Here is a 17,317-nt window from a genome sequence, read left to right on the forward strand (position 1 = left end):
GACTGACCTTTGGGGCTGAATCATGCTGCTCTGTGCAGCTGTCTCATGCATGGCCAGCAGCATCCTGGACTTCCCCCCCCCTAGGGTCAGTAGCAACACTTCCTCAACTTGCCAACAACCCCCCAAATCTCCAGACATTGCCTTACATCCCCGAAAGAGCAAGGCCTAAAAGACACTAGAGAAAAATGTAGACCTGATACTGTGGTGTCAGGAAATATTTCCATGGAATGCTTTAATAGAAATTGCTAAGTTTCTCCAGTATGTCTGTACTAACAAAGAGGAGATTGTCCACTTCCCAACATCATCACCAGCATTGGGAGTATTATGAATATATTTAGTTTTTTTTGGGTGGGGGCGTTTAGGAGGAACCAACCTCATGGGCAATAGACAGATGATCCGTTCAAACCTTAAAAATAAAATTACAGTGACCCTGGAGGAGGGAAGACTGGCAGATATGGCCTAACATGCACTTTTCTTACCCTTATCTCCGTGCTAAGGTTCTTTTGCTTCAGCTTTACTGCTTTCTCGTGTGTGATGGTGAAGTCCCAGCAAAAAATCAGTTTTGCAATCCCACTAGAGTAAATGTGGGGGTTGATGAAGTTGTTCCGGAAATACCTGGCCATGCTAGGGGGGGCAAAAAAACAACATGCGCTGAATTATTAGCATGGCCTCCAGGAGGTCAGGGTTCAAACACACACACGTTCTATCATGCATGGTGCGAGGCAACACGGAGGCGTGGCTCCCAAGGTCCTCGAAACCAGCAACGACAAAGGTCAGTAAGAGCATGGGCTCAGGAGGACGGGTCAACGGTTGGAAGCTTGCCACCTTGCCACAATGGGCGGTTAGGATAGAGAAGGGGCCAATGTGACAATAACAGGAATGATCACTCCGGATAAGAACAGAGTGCTGAAAGTAGGTAAAGGGGCACGCATGATGGCCTTTTGGTATCTGTATTGAAAACCACAATGCCCCAGAGGGGGGACGGAGGGTGGGAGAGAGAGAGACAGACAGACAGACAGACAGGCAGACAGACAGAGACAGAGACAGAGAGAAAGAGACAGACAGATAGAGACAGAGACAGACAGATAGACAGACAGACAGATAGACAGACAGACAGAGACAGAGACAGAGAGACAGAGACAGAGAGAGACAGAGACAGACAGACAGATAGACAGAGACAGAGACAGAGAAGTGGCTTCCATAGAGATGGGGGTGTGTGGGAGGGACACTGGGGACAGTGGTGGTGGGAAATGTCCCCGGGTGCAGGGACCAGTGTTGGAACATTGTGTGGCTAAAACCGAATCCCGAGCAACTTTGTAACTGTGTATCTCAAAGTGATTTCATGAAAAAACAAAAACGACAGCCTGGGCTTGGGGGCCCAACAGCAGGCTGCCAAAGCCCGGATTGGCAAATGGGGCATCGCCATCACTTCAACGGTTCTGAGCCTGGTTTCTTTCCCTCACTGCACCCGCGGGAATGATGGCGGTCACCTCAGCACTGGGGGAAGGTGCATTCCTGCTGCCCCTGTGATGATTCACCACGAGTGGAAGGACTTTAAACAACAGGAACGTCATTTCTTACTCAGTTGGCACTGCTGAGTGCGTCCAGGGGTCCTAGGTCAGAGATCCAAATTCATTTGCCCTTTCTCCCCTTTCTCAGGCAAAGTGCCATTTCAGTGCTTCCCCCCCAGAAATGTGCTTCCTTGAAGCTAACAAAGCACCCCTAATAGCATTGAGGTTCTCTTGCCACCCTCCCCGCGCCCCCCCTCTCTCGCCCCCCCCCTATTAATTCAGGGCCCACGCTGGGAGGAGGTATTCACACCTTAGGAATCCCTCATTAGGGGCTATCCCGCGTTCTGCCACTAGAGGTCGCCCGCTTTCCTTGGCTTGCAGCCCCTTCCTCCAAGTTCAAAGCCAGCAGTGCGGCATTTTTCTCTTGCTGGCTGATTTTGATCTTCCAGTGATGGGAATTCCTGGGATTACACTCAGCCCTGGGATTACACAATCCAGGTAAGGGCCTTAATTTTATCTTCAAAGGCCATTTGCCAGATAAGGTCACACAGTCACTCATGGGTTCTAAGGGTTAGGACCAGGACATCTCAGGCAGGTGGGGACCAGAAGTCCGGCAGGGAGGCAGCTGTTTAGGGTCTTGGAGCCACAAGAGGACTCAGTGTAAGGGGCCCATCAGGACGGACTTTGGAACTTGCCTTGCAATAAATGCAAGTAAGACGGATGACTCTACAGTTTCTAAGAGGTGTCACTGCTAAAAGCTGCTTAGGACACATAGCCCCGGGCGGGTGGTCTAAGCATCGTGGAGCGTCTTAGGTGACCCAAGGGGTCACACCCGCTGGTGCTCAGAGGTTACTCCTGGCTCTGCCCTCAGGGATTACTCTTGGCTGGTTCGAGGGACCCTTTGGAATGCCGGAGATTGAACCCGTGTCGGCAGCGAGCAAGATAAACGCCCTTCCCTCTGTCCCATCACTCCGGCCCCTGGATCCTTCTCTTTAAAAGCTCAGGCTCGACACTCAGTTCTTGTCCAGGGTGATCGTTTCCAGCCATTATTGTCATACAGGTCCCTTGTCTCTCTTCAAAAATGGGTAAAGGGATACACATGATAACCTTTCAGTATCTGTACTGTAAACCGCAAGGTCCAAAAGAAGTGAGGGGAGAGAGAGGGAGGAAGGGAGATAGAGAGACAGAGAGATAGACAGAGAGATAGAGATAGAGATAGAGAGAGAGAGAGAGAGAGAGAGAGAGAGAGAGAGAGAGAGAGAGAGAGAGAGAAAGTGCCACAGACCACAGACACAGGCCAAGGCGCGTGGGTGGCGGGAGGGGAAGTGGGGACATTGGTGCTGGGATATGTGCACGAATGTGTTTTGTTTTTTTTTTTGGTTTTGGGTCACACCCGGCGATGCACAGGGGTTACTCCTGGCTCTTCACTCAGGAATTACCTCTGGTGGTGCTCAGGGGACCATATGGGATGCTGGGATTAGAACCCGGGTCGGCCGCGTGCAAGGCAAACGCCCTACCCGCTGTGCTATGGCGCCAGCCCTGTGCACGACTGTGTAAGGACAGGGTTGGAACATTGTATAACTGAAACCAAATCATGAATAGTTTTGTAACAATCTATCTCACGATGATTAAAAATAAAAAAGTGTTGTTTTTTTGTTTTGTTTTGTTTTTTTGCTTTTTGGGTCACACCCGGCGATGCACAGGGGTTCCTCCTGGCTCTGCACTCAGGAATCACCCCTGGCAGTGCTCAGGGGACCATATGGGATGCTGGGAATCGAACCCGGGTCGGCTGCTTGCAAGGCAAACACCTTACCGGCTGTGCTACCGCTCCAGTCCTGATTTTTGTGTTTTTTGTTTTGTTTTGTTTTGTTTTTTAAATAAAATAAAGGCCCAGGCTCAGCTCTCTGCCTCCCTAGCCTCAGAGGTCACAGACCATGGCATGGTTTCGAGACTCTGCGGTTTTGCGAACATCTGAAGGGAGCAGGAAATAGATCAGCCACTCCCCTGCCTTCGTCCCGGCCCCCCACCCCGTCCCTCCTCGGCCGGTACCTGAAGAGCAGAGTGAAAAAGCAGACCACCAGGCAGGCGGAGATGGTGAAGATGTACGCCAGCTGCATGTTGTAGGAGGGGCCCGTCCCGCGCTGGATGGTGGAGTTGGTGTAAAAGCCATAGTACATCACCGTGTGGTTAAAATAACCCTGCGAGGGCGAGAGACCCCAGGTGAGCACTGCAGGGCACTTCAGCCCGAGCAACAGTAACTTCAGTCAGGGGCCCCGGGGTAGCCCAACGGCCAAGGCCCCGCATGGCAGGCGTGAGGCCAAGAGTCGAATCCCCAGCACTGTTCCACTCGAGCTGAGCGAGGGTCCCAGCCCTGAGGGGGCGGGGGGCCCACAGGGGTGCTGGGATCAAACCCAGTCTGGCCACGTGACAGGCAAGCACCCTACCCGCTGTACTGTCACGCTTGCTGTGGAAACCTTTTTCTCTTTCATAGAAAAGGAAACTGAAGACGAGCAGAGGTCATCGGTCTAAGCATCTACTGCAAGATGCAGCTTTTTGCTTGTGAGCGCACCCAGGGGTGCTCAGGAATTACTCCTGACTCAGTGCTCAGGGATTACTCCTGGCCCAGTGCTCTTAAGTCACTCCTGGCTCTGCAGTGTCTCGGAGCACCTGCCTGGCGAGTGTCTGCTCATGAGTTTAAGCCCCCAGCAGCCCCACCGGGGCCGGCACAGTCCTGGCATCTTTGCCGTCTTCGATCCTGGCAGCATAAACGATTTTGAGCTCTTCCGCACTCAGGAGCCCCTGAGCACTGCAGACAGGGGTCGAGCTCCTGTTGAGCATCATCCCCAAAACACACGTGAGCCTGGGGTGCACTCGGTGAGTGTGGTGTGAAATCCCACCCCCCAAGGCCCCGTCGAGCACCACAGCCGTCACGTGCGCTCTGCAGTCAAGCGTGTGATCCCGGGAGGGCATCAGTGAGAACACTCAACTCAAGGAGCACTGACCTCAGGGAGCACTACATATCAAGGAGCACTGACCTCTGGGAACACCACAGCTCAAGGAGCACCAACCACAGAGAACACCACAGCTCAAGGAGCACTGACCTCAGGGAACACCACAGCTCAAGGAGCACTGACCTCAGGGAGCACCACAGCTCAAGGAGCACTGACCTCAGGGAGCACCACAGCTCAAGGAGCACTGACCTCAGGGAGCACCACAGCTCAAGAAGCACTGACCTCAGGGAGCACCACAGCTCAAGGAGCACTGACCTCAGGGAACACCACAGCTCAAGGAGCACTGACCTCAGGGAGCACCACAGCTCAAGAAGCACTGACCTCAGGGAGCACCACAGCTCAAGGAGCACTGACCTCAGGGAACACCACAGCTCAAGGAGCACTGACCTCAGGGAGCACCACAGCTCAAGGGGCACTGGCCTCTGGGAGCATCACAGCTCAAGGAGCACTGACCTCAGGGAACACCACAGCTCAAGGAGCACTGACCTCTGGGAACACCACAGCTCAAGGAGCACCGACCACAGAGAACACCACAGCTCAAGGAGCACTGACCTCAGGGAACACCACAGCTCAAGGAGCACTGACCTCAGGGAGCACCACAGCTTAAGGGGCATTGGCCTCAGGGAGCATCACAGCTCAAGGAGCACTGACCTCAGGGAGCACCACAGCTCAAGGGGCATTGGCCTCAGGGAGCATCACAGCTCAAGGAGCACTGACCTCAGGGAGCACCACAGCTTAAGGAGCACTGACCTCAGGGAGCACCACAGCTCAAGGGGCACTGACGTCAGGGAGCACTACAGCCCACCGGCAATTGCCACAAGCCACAGCAGAGAAGTGTGTGAGGGCCGGAGGGAGAGGAACGAGGGGAGGACACTTGTCTTGCATGTGGCTGACCCAGGTTCGAGCCCCAGCACCTCGTATAGTCCCTTGAGTCCCACCAGGAGTGATCCCTGAGCACTGAGCCAGAAGCACATGAGCAGCCCGGCCATGTATGAGTGTGACCCAGTTACTGCAGTACCGGCAGCAGCAAATGGGGGCGCAGGAGAGGAGAGGCGCGTGGCCGGGCCGCAGGCCAGTGGGCAGGGTGCTTACTGAGCATGTGATTGACCTGGCGTCGGTCCCTGAAGCCCCCCCATGTCCCCCCTCCCCCCGCCAAGCACCGCCAGGAGTGATCCCTGAGCACAGAGCCAGGAGTAAGGCCTGAGCACCTCTGGGTGTGGCCCAAAGACAAACAAACAGACAAAAGTAGGAAAGGAGAGGAGACGGTCGTGCCTGCACAGACCGGCCTGGTTCTGTGCAGCAGAGAACATTCCGGCAGCTCGGACACAACCAGCCTACCTCTGGAGAGCAGAACGTGGCTCTGTACAAGTCGCCTCTGGGGACAAACGCCCTGAACCTCTGCTTCCCCACCAGCTGGCACCCCAGAGGGACGAGCGTCTCTTTCTGGGCCCAGGGGCGGGGAGGCGGTTTGGCCGCTGACCAAAGGTCCGAGGCAGTGGGTTGGGGGACAGAGCACGTACCGAGCCCGTGAAGAACTCGAGCCCCGTGAAAGGGAGGGTGTTCTTCTCGGCCACGGTCAGCTGCGGGATGACGAGGAAGCTGAAGGTCATGACGAAGGAGAAGATGTTGAACTTCCAGAGCCAGCGCAGGAAGTTGAAGTAGGACAGGACGCTGGTCCCGAACTTGCCCCCGATGACCTTGAACGTCTTCTGCCACAGCTGGAAGGCGCCGAGCAGCTCCGACAGGCCGTTCCTGGCTCTCCGGTACCCCTGGGGTCCGGATCAAGGGGCAGATTGGGACATCTGTTCGACAAACCTGGCCCTGGCGCTTTCCAGAACATTCCAGGCCTCCCACGGGGCCCACGGTGGAGGTCAGCTGCTAATCCCCGGGGGGCCGCTGGGAAGCCCACCTCCTCTTAAGGCCTGCAGCTCCCGGCGGCTCAGCCCCGGGTTGTCTCAGCCTCTCCCCTCCCTGAGCCCCGCCCTCCCCCCCACCTCCACCCTGTCTTCACCTCTCTCAATGTGCCCATTTTACAGACGGCCGTCGAGGCGGGCCCACCTGGGAAACGGAGTTCAGGCACTGTGTGCAGCAGCCCAGCTCCAGTCGACGGGGCCGTTTACTTTTCTCACTGTCCACCAGCTTCCTGCAGGAGGAGCAGGAGCAGGGAAGGGACAGTCAGCCAGGCCTGGAAGCTGGCTCAGAGACGTTCCATCCCCACCGGGGTTCACGCCTGGCTCTGGGTTTGGGCTCGAACCTGGGTCAGCTGCATGCATGGCAAGTGCCCTACTCACTGTCCTATCACTCTGACCCTCTACAGGAGAGCTTGCTATGGTGGTTTTTTTTTTTCTTTTTGGGTCACACCTGGCGATGCACAGGGGTTACTCCTGGCTCTGCACTCAGGAATCACCCCTGGCGGTGCTCGGGGGACCCTATGGGATGCTGGAAATCGAACCGGGTTGGCCGAGTGCAAGGCAAACGCCCTACCCGCTGTGCTACCGCTCCAGCCCCGCCATGTTTGTTTTGTCTCAGTTCTCCACCCGCCTTGTTTCATTTCCAGACTGCTGGATTGCACCTAGCACCATTGGTGATCTGTCAGTCATTTTTGTTTGTTGATTTGGTTTTTGGCTTCCGGGCCACCCCTGGCAATGCTCACGGTTTACTCCTGCCTCTGTGCTCAGGAATTACCTCTGGCACTGCTTGGGGGACCACATAGGATGCCCAGGATAAAGCTGGATTGGCTGCGTGCAAGGCAAGCGCCCTCCCTGCTGTACTGTCACTCTGGCCCCAACCTGTCAGTTTAAAGGGGTCCAAGTTAGCTAGCACTGTAGCACTGTCGCCCTGTTGTTCATCGATTTGCTCAAGCAGGCACCAGTAACGTCTCCATTATGAGACTTGTCGTTACTGTTTTTGGCATATCAAATATGGCATGGGAAGCTTGCCAGGCTCTGCTGTGCGGGTGGGATACTCTCGGTAGCTTGCCGGGCTCTCCAAGAGGGACGGAGGAATCGAACCCGGGTTCCCCAAGTTAGGTAGTTTATAAAATGTCCCTTCATTGGCGTTTTCTTGCTCTTCCTCTCGTTCGACAGGAACTTCGGGTTGGGGGTTAGTCTGAGTGAGGGTGAGGATCGCCCTGTGGTCACGATGAGTGTCTGTGGGAAGCCAGCCTCGGTGGCCCTGCCCAGGGGAGGCGAATGCGCTCAGGGACCCGACCTGCCACTCCATTCTCTCCGGGGACGATTTCCTAGGGGCGTTTCTAGAACAGTCCACTGGTCTCTCACGGACTGATTTCTCCTCCTCCTGGGGCAGGGGCGAGGAGCGGGGCTGCGAGAGCTCGGGCGAGTACCTCAGGATTCTCTTCTCCTCCATGGTCCTCGGCTGACTCCTGATGGCTCTGTTTCTCTCTCGCAGCGTCATGGGGGCCAGCGTCGCGATTAGCTTCTGGACTGCAGAAGAAATAGAGTTTGTTTCCTCCCGATGCCCCGCCTCAGGAGCAGGGCACTGTCCAGTGAGGGGCTGGCATGAGAGCCTGCTTCTGGAAGCTTCTCGGGACGGGGATGTCAGAGATGACAGAGCAAAGGCAGCAGCCAGCAGCCCCTGCGTGCAGCGTCCACGGTGTGAGAGGGAAACCCACCACGGCCGCGCGCTTCTGACTGCCGGGTGCGTGCACGGTGACACGTGTAACCTGGCGAGTGAGAGGGGGGGATGCGTGTAGCGTGTACACGGGAATTTTGGTTCCCTTGACATTCTTTCCATAAATAAAAGACCATTCCAAAACAAATTTGTTTTAAGGATCCTCACAAGAGGCTGGAGCGAAAGCACAGTGGGTAGGGCATTTGCCTTGCATGAAGCCGACCTGGGTTCGATTCCCAGCTTCCCCTAGGGTCCCCTGAGCAACACCAGGAGTAATTCCTGAGTGCAGAGCTAGGAGTAACCCCTGAGCATCGCCAGGTGTGACCCAAAAAGAAAAAAAATGATAAAAATTCTCACAAGGGGCTGGAGCGATAGCACAGCGGGTAGGGCGTTTGCCTTGCATGCGGCCAACCCGGGTTCGAATCCCAGCATCCCATAGGGTCCCCTGAGCACTGCCAAGGGTAATTCTTGAGTGCAGAGCCAGGAGTAACCCCTGTGCATCGCCGGGTGTGACCCAAAAAGAAGAAAAAAAATAGATAAAAATCCTCACAAATTCCAGGTTTAAAAAAAAAAACCATTCTTCCTCCAGGGTGTGGTGACCAGATATTGCCCCCACCCAGAAAACTGGGAGGCGCCACCTTGTATCTGTGACAGGAGCCAGGTGTGTGTGGGGGGTGGGCTCCCCAACCTTATTTCAGTGATTTCACCGAGGGGAGAGGGAGCCCCCAAACTCGGCTGAAGATCCCCTAAGAGGTATGGGAGAGCGGAGAGAGGCGGGAGGGAATTGAGGGGATCACACCGAGATGCAGGGCCGCGAAAGGGGGCACCCCAATTTCCAATAAGGGGGCTACAACCACAAAATGCTTGAACGTGAACTTATTGTTTTTCCCCTTCCAGAAAAATCCCTGAGAGCCTCTGGACCTGCTGCCCGGGGTCCGGCAGGAGCAGAGAGGCAGGCGGGGGGGTGGGCAGTGAGGTGTCCCAAAGGCCTATTCGTGGCCTCCTGCAAAACACTAGGAACCTGGGGAGGGACCAAGGTGGGCGGATGATGAGAGTGTCCGGTTGGGAGTCAGGCAGAGCCACACGTAGGTCCCCCCCTTCCCAGGTCTCCTCCTCCCCCTCCACCTTGGGGTCCTCATCCGGCAAATGACCATCAAGCATGGCGGGCGTGTGGGGAGGGAAGGAATGGCCATAGGATGATAACGCGGAGGAAGGACTCTGAGGGCACAGGAAAGGAACTTGGCGGTGGCCATGTCACCGGGAGGCGTCAGGGCTGCCCAAGGGACAGCCTTCCTCCCCGGCACCCTCGTCTCCTGTCCCTGCAACCTACAAGTTATCTTAAGACAAGCCCCGGAGATTACTTGGACGCCATCTGTTCCCTCCCTGGCATCTTACTACCTCGAATGCCTTCATGTGACCTCCGTGGGGGGTGTCTGCGCCCCCACTGTCTGGGCTTCGGAGGGCCTGAGCCAAGACTCACTCAAGAACTACAACAACTGGGGCTGGAGCGATAGCACAGCGGGGAGGGCGTTTGCCTTGCACGCGGCCGACCTGGGTTCGACTCCAAGCATCCCATAGGATCCCCTGAGCACCGCCAGGAGTAATTCCTGAGTTGTAGAGTCAGGAGTAACCCCTAAGCATCACCAGCACTGGGTGTAACCCAAAAAGCCAAAAAAAAGAAAAAAGAGAAGAACTACAACCACTGCTTGCCTGTTACGCTGCTTTCCTGGCTGAAGATCCGAGCGCTGGATGCATTGGACTTGCACGAGATGCTGCTGAAACTCGATTTCAGCAGCTGCTCTCTGGGGACGAGCTGATTGGAGGACAGGTGGACCCCAGGGACCACGTACTCCACGTCCACGACGATTTCATTCACTCGGTCGTCAGGCAGCATTGCCGGCCTCCTCCGAGATTTCTCCTCCTCCACTGGGGTGAGCTCCCAGAGAGGATGGTCACAGAGTTGGAAAGGCCTGGAGGTGCCCCTCCACCCCACCCAAGGATCACATCGCTTTCCTCCCTGGGGAGGTCCCAGAGGGGGCAGCAGCTTTTCTGGCAGAGTTCTGTCTCGGTAGCTAGGTAAGAAATCAGAAGCAGAATCCTTCCTGGGAGACAATGGGATTCTAGAAACGGAGGGAGGGTGGGATGCTCCCGAGAGATTTAACCCCAAGCATGGTCATGTGTCTTCTTGGGGTGCCTCTGGCCGAGAACTTTCAGTCTATCTTGGTAACTGTATGAAGACCTCCGGAAGTCCAGATGTGGCCGGCGTGAGGGTGGAGAGGGAACTTGCCTTGCTCGTGGCTGACTTGAGTTCGATCCCTGTGGCCCCCCCATCCGGTCCCCAGAGCCCTGCTAGGAGCGATTCCAGAGTGTAGAGCCAAGGGTAAGCCCTGCGCAACGCCGGGTGTGGCCTCCCAAACAAAATAAAACAAAAAATAGAAGTCCAGGTGGGTTGCGGGTCTGGTGATAACCATCGTCCCCTGGCTGACTTGCCATTTCTCTCTCTCCTCCGTGTCTGTTCCCCTTTGGCTCGGACCCGCTGGGACCATTTTCCCCAGCTTCCAGGGTGACTGAGCAGAACCTGTGACCTCATTTGGACGGTGAGATGTGAGGCTTCCAGGAAGGCGCTTGTAAATGGTTGGCCGGCTCACCTTCGCCCTTCCTGCCCTCCCCTGCTTCCTGATCGCAGGCCGCCATGTTGGAAACAAGAGGTCGCACTGTCTTGGCTTTCAGCTGGTGAGGGCGGAAGCTCTGGGAGGAGGCTGAACCCACTTCAGACCCTCCCTTCATACTTGTTACAGCAGAAAAAGAAATAACCCCCTTGATTGTGAAGCCACCATCCTGTTCTGGGGTGCAAATCCAAATGTGACTCTTATTCAACTGACCCAATTCAGAAATCGCCTCACCAAGTTGTTTTGTTGTTGATAGATTGTGGGGAGAGTGTGTGTCTCTGTGTGTGTGGGGGGGGGGTACTGACCCTCCTCCTGCCCCCACTCTTCACAGATGGGAAAATGGAACTAGAATGCTTCTGCATCTCCTCACCTGGGATGACTCAACACTGCCTGCCATTGCGTTAATGATTATTATGTCTTGGCTTGTGTGTAATTACCCTTTGGAAGACCCCGTTGATGAATTTGTTTGTGCGGGAACTGTGGACAGGGGGAATTCCCCGGGACTCAATTTTTTCCTCCATCTATTTCTTATCTCAGCTTGATTCCACACATTGCTCTCCACCCATTTTGTCTTTGCCTTCACTGCCTGTGTGTGGAGCCGGGAATTGAACCGGGGCCTTACCCATGCAAAGCAAGTGCTCGATGACTGAATTGCATCCCCAGTCCTTAGCCCTTGATGCAGGGCCTTGCACTCAGGGAGCATGACCAGGCTCTGTCCCAGGTTTCCAGGAGGAGAGTCTAGCTCAGATGAGTTGCTTCCTCCCCCATCCTTCCCATTCCATGAGCCAATGCGTCCTCCGTGGGCTTATGTCTGTCACTTGCTACCAAGAGGATCCTAACGGAAACCCCTTGGTGTCAGAAAAAGAAAAATCTGCATCTAAAAGCACACTCCTGCCAAATGACACGGTCAGTGAGTAGATCATGAGCTGCCAAGTTGGAGGACAAGAGGAAGTGGCAATATCCGGATGGCCTTGACTTGACCCCTTGCCTGCTCTCGGACTCATGTCCCATCCAATAAAGCCTTACCTTGAGGTGACTTGTCCCAGTCACGTCCAGACAGAGGTGCGATTCCGTAAACGCCGCCCAGGTTGATTTCACCAACATACGCGAGGTTGACTAAAATAAGAGGCAGAGTTAACCCCTTTGCTTGTCCCTCCCAACACACGAGCAGTTTCCAAGCCCAGTGTGGACAGACAAGAGAGGATGCAGGGGCTGGAGCAATAGCTCAGCGGGTAGGGCGTTTGCCTTGCACGCGGCCGACCCGGGTTCGGTTCCCAGCATCCCATAGGGTCCCCTGAGCACTGCCAGGGGTAATTCCTGGGTGCAGAGCCAGGAGTAACCCCTGTGCATCGCCGGGTGTGACCCAAAAAGCAAAAAAAAAAAAAAAAAAAAGAGGATGCAAAAAGGGTGCAAGGTAGAATACAAAAAAATAGGAAGCCAGAGAGCCAGTGCCAATGTTTTCACTGGATGACAGGCCACGGTCGTCATAGCTACCTCTAATTCCCTCCCCACCCGCCCTGAAGGTTCTTTGTGTCCAAGTGAACAACTTGAGGCTAGGCTGGACTAAGGCTGTGGCTGACCTCACAGAGTACCAACATGACCCCCGCTCCCCGGGGGATGTTGTTGCTCCAGTTCAATCAATAGTTGAATGTTTTGTAGAAGCATAAAAAACATCAGGTAGTTTCACATAAGAAAAATATCTCTGGGTTCTTGTGAAATATTTGTGGGACCGACCGTGCCAAGTTTTCATTTCCTCGGTGCCACAACGAACCAGACTGGAACCACTAAGTCACCCTGCACTTGGCCCACCCTTAGCGCACCCCCGCCCTGGCCTCCTCGAGGCTGAGAGTCCAGCCCTGGTGAGGAGGACAAAGTGAGGCTCTCTCTGCTGGACTCTTTCATGATTGCTCCCAGATGGGACCCCCATCTCAGCGTGTTTACCAAAGCCCGCTCCAGGATCCCCTGGCCCAGAGTGGTCAGATGGAGTCGCCATCTTGCTCAATTCAAAGCTTTCAGGGTGGTCTTCATGTTCTCTCGCAGGGATGCCCCTCGGGCTAGCACCCCCATGCTGAAATGAGGGCTGGACTGAAGATGTTCTCCTAGGCAAACTGAAATCCCGAAACGATGGCTCAATATTCATGTTGTAGCATGATGAGGCTAGTCACCTCAATTCATCAGTCCATCCTTCCATTTCTCTCTTCATCCTCGCATCCATCATTTTTTCCATTCCTCCTTCGTAACTCCAGCCATCCTCTCTCCATCCATCTATCCATAAATCACTCCTTCACTCATCCATTCAATCCCTTCCTCTACCCCTCCCTTCTTTCATCCATCAAGAAATCATCCATCCTTCTCTCCATCCACTTCTCCATACATTCATCACGTCCATCCATCATTCCCTCCATCCATCCCTCTCTTCTCCACACATCCATCAAACCCCCATCCATTAATCCAACCATTCCTCCAGCCTTCATTCATTCTTTCTCTTCTTCTCTCCTCCATTCACTCCATTAACAGGGGTGATGAAAAGATAAGAGGGTGATGATGAAGATAAGGTCACACAATGCCTATACTCCTTGCCTAGTAAAAATTGTCATTCATAAAAAAAATGAATTATTAAAATCTTCTTGACAAATTTTTGATCTGTAGAATCTGAACCAGGATAATAAGTATGACTTTCAAAATCAACCTTGGGGGCTGGAGTGATAGCACGGCGGGTAGGGCATTTGCCTTGCAGGCGCCGACCCAGGTTCAATTCCCAGTATCCCACATGGTTCCCCGAGCACCCACCGCCAGAAGTAATTCCTGAGTGCAGAGCCAGGACTAATCCTGACCATTGCCAGGTGTGACCCAAAAAGAAAAACAAATAAGTCTTACAGGGACTGTCCACAATGGAAAAAAAATTCACTCTGTAAACTCTTATGACAGTAATACAGAAGATCAGCAGATCAAATCTAATACAAGCATGAAAAGTGATTAATTCTGACAACAATAATTCCAGTAAAGATGCAAGTGTTAATTCAAGACTAGCCAAACCAACTTGCATAATAAAACAATTGAAGAATTATATTGACTCAATGGGGTTGGGTCTTCAGAACATTTTTACTATTAAAAGTCATCCCTGAGGCCAGAGAGATAGTACAGTGGGTAGGGCACTTGCCTTGCATGCTGCTGACGTGGGTTCAATTCCTGGCAACCCATATGGTCCCCTGAGCACCACCAGGAGTGATTCCTGAGTGCAGAGCCAGGAGTAACCCCTGAGCATCGCCAAGTGTGACTCCCAAAGCAAAACTAAACAAATAAAATAATTTTAAAAAGATAAACTTAGGAGGCTGGAGCTATAGCACAGCGGATAGGGCGTTTGCCTCACACTCGGCCAACCCTCGTTCAAATCCCAGCATCCCATAGGGTCCCCCGAGAGAACCTCCAGGAGTAATTCCTGAGTGCAGAGCCAGGAGTAACTCCTGTGCATCGCCGGGTGTGACCCAAAAAGAAAAAAAAAAGATAAACTGGGGGCTGGAGTGATAGCACAGCGGGTAGGGCGTTTGCCTTGCACGCGGCCAACCCGGGTTCAAATCCCAGCATCCCATATGGTCCCCTGAGCACCGCCAGGGGTGATTCCTGAGTGCATGAGCCAGGAGTGACCCCCCTGTACATTGCTGAGTATGACCCAAAAAGCAAAAAAAAAAAGAAAAGAAAAGAAAGAAAGATAAACTTAGGTAAGGACTTGGGGCCTCAAGTCTGAGAATCCACGGCCAGACACGATCTCAGGTGGGTGTGGAACACTCACACTTTGGTCGCAGAAACTGTGTCCCTCATCCCAGCACCACTAACCAAATGCCACTGACTGGATAGTGCAGAATCACCCAGTGGAGGGAGATGCTTGTACTTACTCCCTGGTCGTCTTCTGGGTCTTAGAAGGGCCAAAGTCATAACCATCCGCGCCTGGGTAGTCAGGCTCCCCCCAGAAGTCTGGAGACTTCCGATAATCCTCAGCACCGACATAGTCCGGTTCCCCCCAAAGGTCCCGAGACCTCGGTTGACTCTTAGCCCCAGGATAATCAGGTTCTGACAGAAAGCCGAGGGAGGGCTGCGTGCTGGAAGCGGCACGTCCTGGATTTCTCTGGGAGCCCGGATGGTTGGAAGAAATTTCCTGAGCTCCAGGGTAATCTGGTTCTCCCCAGGAGGGAGGATAATCTGAATTTGTTCTGGGACGGACATAGTTTCCACGGCTTTGGGAGTCTGCAAGACCGGGGTTGTGTCTCGCTTCTGAGTAGTATGGATCTCTCCGGGACCCAGGATAATCTGGCTCTTCAAAAGCTCTGGGATACTGCGAACTTCCGGCCCCTGGAGCGTTAGGACGGTGTCTGGTACCAGGGGTGTCTGGGTGACTCCAAGATCCAGGATGGTGCAGTCCTGCCGGAGAGCTCGAGGAGCCAGGATTTGGTCTGGAACCTGCAGAGTAGGGGTTGTTCCGGGGGCTGGGGTCACGTGGACTGGTCCAAGGGCCCCGCGAATCTGGAGATGCCTGAGTTTCCCAACGCCCCTGGGTTCGGTTCTGAGACCCCAAATAGTCTGGGTCATCTGGATCATCCTCATACCCGTAATTCCTGTAGTAGGCAGACATGTTGCTCTAAATTCTTCGCCCTAGAGTGTTAAAACGTTGCTGCATTTGCAGTTACTCAGGATTTTCTTTCTTTTACCTGAAAACAGAAAGGAAGGAAGTGGTCAGATTTTTTTTTTTTTTTTTTTTTTGCTTTTTGGGTCACACCCGACGATGCACAGGGGTCACTCCTGGCTCTACACTCAGGAATTACTCCTGGCGGTACTCAGGGGACCCTATGGGATGCTGGGAATCGAACCCAGGTCGGCCGTGTGCAAGGCAAACACCCTACCCACTGTGCTATCGCTCCAGTCCCAGATTTTTTTTTTTTCTTTTTGGGTCACACCCGGCGATGCTCAGGGGTTACTCCTGGCTCTGCACTCAGGAATTACTCCTGGCGGTGTTCAGGGGACCATATGGGATGCTGGGAATCGAACCCACGTCAGCCGCGTGCAAGGCAAACACCCTACCCGCTGTGCTATCGCTCCAGCCCCAGATTTTTTTTTATTATTGTTTGGTTCCCTGCGGAGGTTGCTAATTGTCTTCTAGCTGATTATAACCAATTGCTGCTTATCTCCTTCCTTTGATAATAGGAGACATAGTTCCCCAGATTTCAGGGTACTCGGGCATGGCCCTGAGCACGGGCGATGAGTTGTACACGGAGCAATCTATCTCAACTTTCAGGCTGTGTGGCCAAAGGGGAGGAGGCATTCCTTTTTTTCCTCAATCCCCCCCTACTTCCTGTGGGCTGAAGCACAGAAGTACCAGGGTGCTATCTTCATACCACACCTCCAAAGGGAGTGTCCACCCTCCAGGAAGAACCATCATGCAGCGAGAACAAAGGAGCAGGTGATGAGCAAGATCAACAAATCCACTCGGACTTTTATTTCAACACGTCTTTGGCCACTCCCGGTGGTGCTGGCAACTCCTTCATCCCGAGTAGTGCTGGGGATGGAGGGTGGTTGTGGTCATTGTGACCACTGCAGAGGTTGAGCCCAGTGCTCCCGCACCCAGAGCTTGTGCTCCAGCTTTTGGAGCCACCTCCTGGTCCCTGGACTCGGGCCTTTATAGAAACCGTTACCACGTGCATTTGCTGGGTTTGGGGGGGGGGGGAGTCTATGGTACACAGGCTGCCTTCATAGCCTGCTGCATCCATTCCCTGCGTGTTGGCGAGGGGAGAGAGAGATGGCAAGACACAAGGAAAGGACTTGTGATTCGGGAGTTCAAGCCTCACTCAGAATGAGCGCCAGGAGGAAGAAAGGCACACGGTGACACAAAGACTTGAGTAAGGAGCCGATTGATGCTGCTCCTTCCACTTTGAAACTATGACCTTATGAATTCCATGAGCTCAAACCTACAGGCACGCAAACTCTCAGGTCAGATGGGAGGACGGTTACGGGTTATTTGCATATGTCTGTTAACCTATTTCCCTTCCATTGCATGTCAACCCCATAAACCCCCAAATTTTCCTCTGGGTATCTGGCCTCTGGGTATCATCTCTGACCCAGGTGATTCTGGGAAAGCAGATTTCCTGAGGCCAGTCGTGTTCACATGACCCAGTCTGGGCCAATCAGTGTGCAACCTGCCCAGGGCTGATTTCAGGAAAAAGCACCGAATTCCCAGTCAGCCCTCCAGGACCTTGATTAGATGGAAGCCGGGGAAGGAGTTGGGGGGGACAGTTCACATTTCCTTGTGTTCCCTAGGGAGATAGGCTGTAAGGATTTTTTATAACTTATCATTGTATTCATAATTTAATACATAGGATACCATTTTTGCTTCTCAAAGTTTGTTTCTCAAACATCTTACTAAAATTGAGAAGTTTTTGAATTTTACAACATACACAATGACTTGTGAATGTTTATGTACTTTTAATCTTAATTGGGATAAATTTAC

General features: G+C 53.6%; 1 protein-coding gene across 1 annotated transcript in view; it reads right to left on the reverse strand.

Annotated features, from left to right (window-relative positions):
- The window catches only part of TMC5 (transmembrane channel like 5), a 38,863-nt gene extending 23,415 nt beyond the window's left edge, over nt 1-15,448 (reverse strand). The window contains exons 1-9 of the mRNA XM_055136805.1: nt 15,277-15,448; nt 14,715-15,168; nt 12,763-12,929; nt 11,848-11,937; nt 7,866-7,965; nt 6,581-6,665; nt 6,043-6,291; nt 3,561-3,709; nt 480-624 (exon numbers count right to left, since the gene is read on the reverse strand). Coding sequence (XP_054992780.1) covers nt 480-624; nt 3,561-3,709; nt 6,043-6,291; nt 6,581-6,665; nt 7,866-7,965; nt 11,848-11,937; nt 12,763-12,929; nt 14,715-15,168; nt 15,277-15,448 — 1,611 coding nt within the window. The remainder of the gene's footprint in view (nt 1-479; nt 625-3,560; nt 3,710-6,042; nt 6,292-6,580; nt 6,666-7,865; nt 7,966-11,847; nt 11,938-12,762; nt 12,930-14,714; nt 15,169-15,276) is intronic.
- Nucleotides 15,449-17,317: the final 1,869 nt, after the last annotated feature.

Source organism: Sorex araneus, chromosome 4, assembly GCF_027595985.1.
Source record: "Sorex araneus isolate mSorAra2 chromosome 4, mSorAra2.pri, whole genome shotgun sequence".
Taxonomy (NCBI): domain Eukaryota; kingdom Metazoa; phylum Chordata; class Mammalia; order Eulipotyphla; family Soricidae; genus Sorex; species Sorex araneus.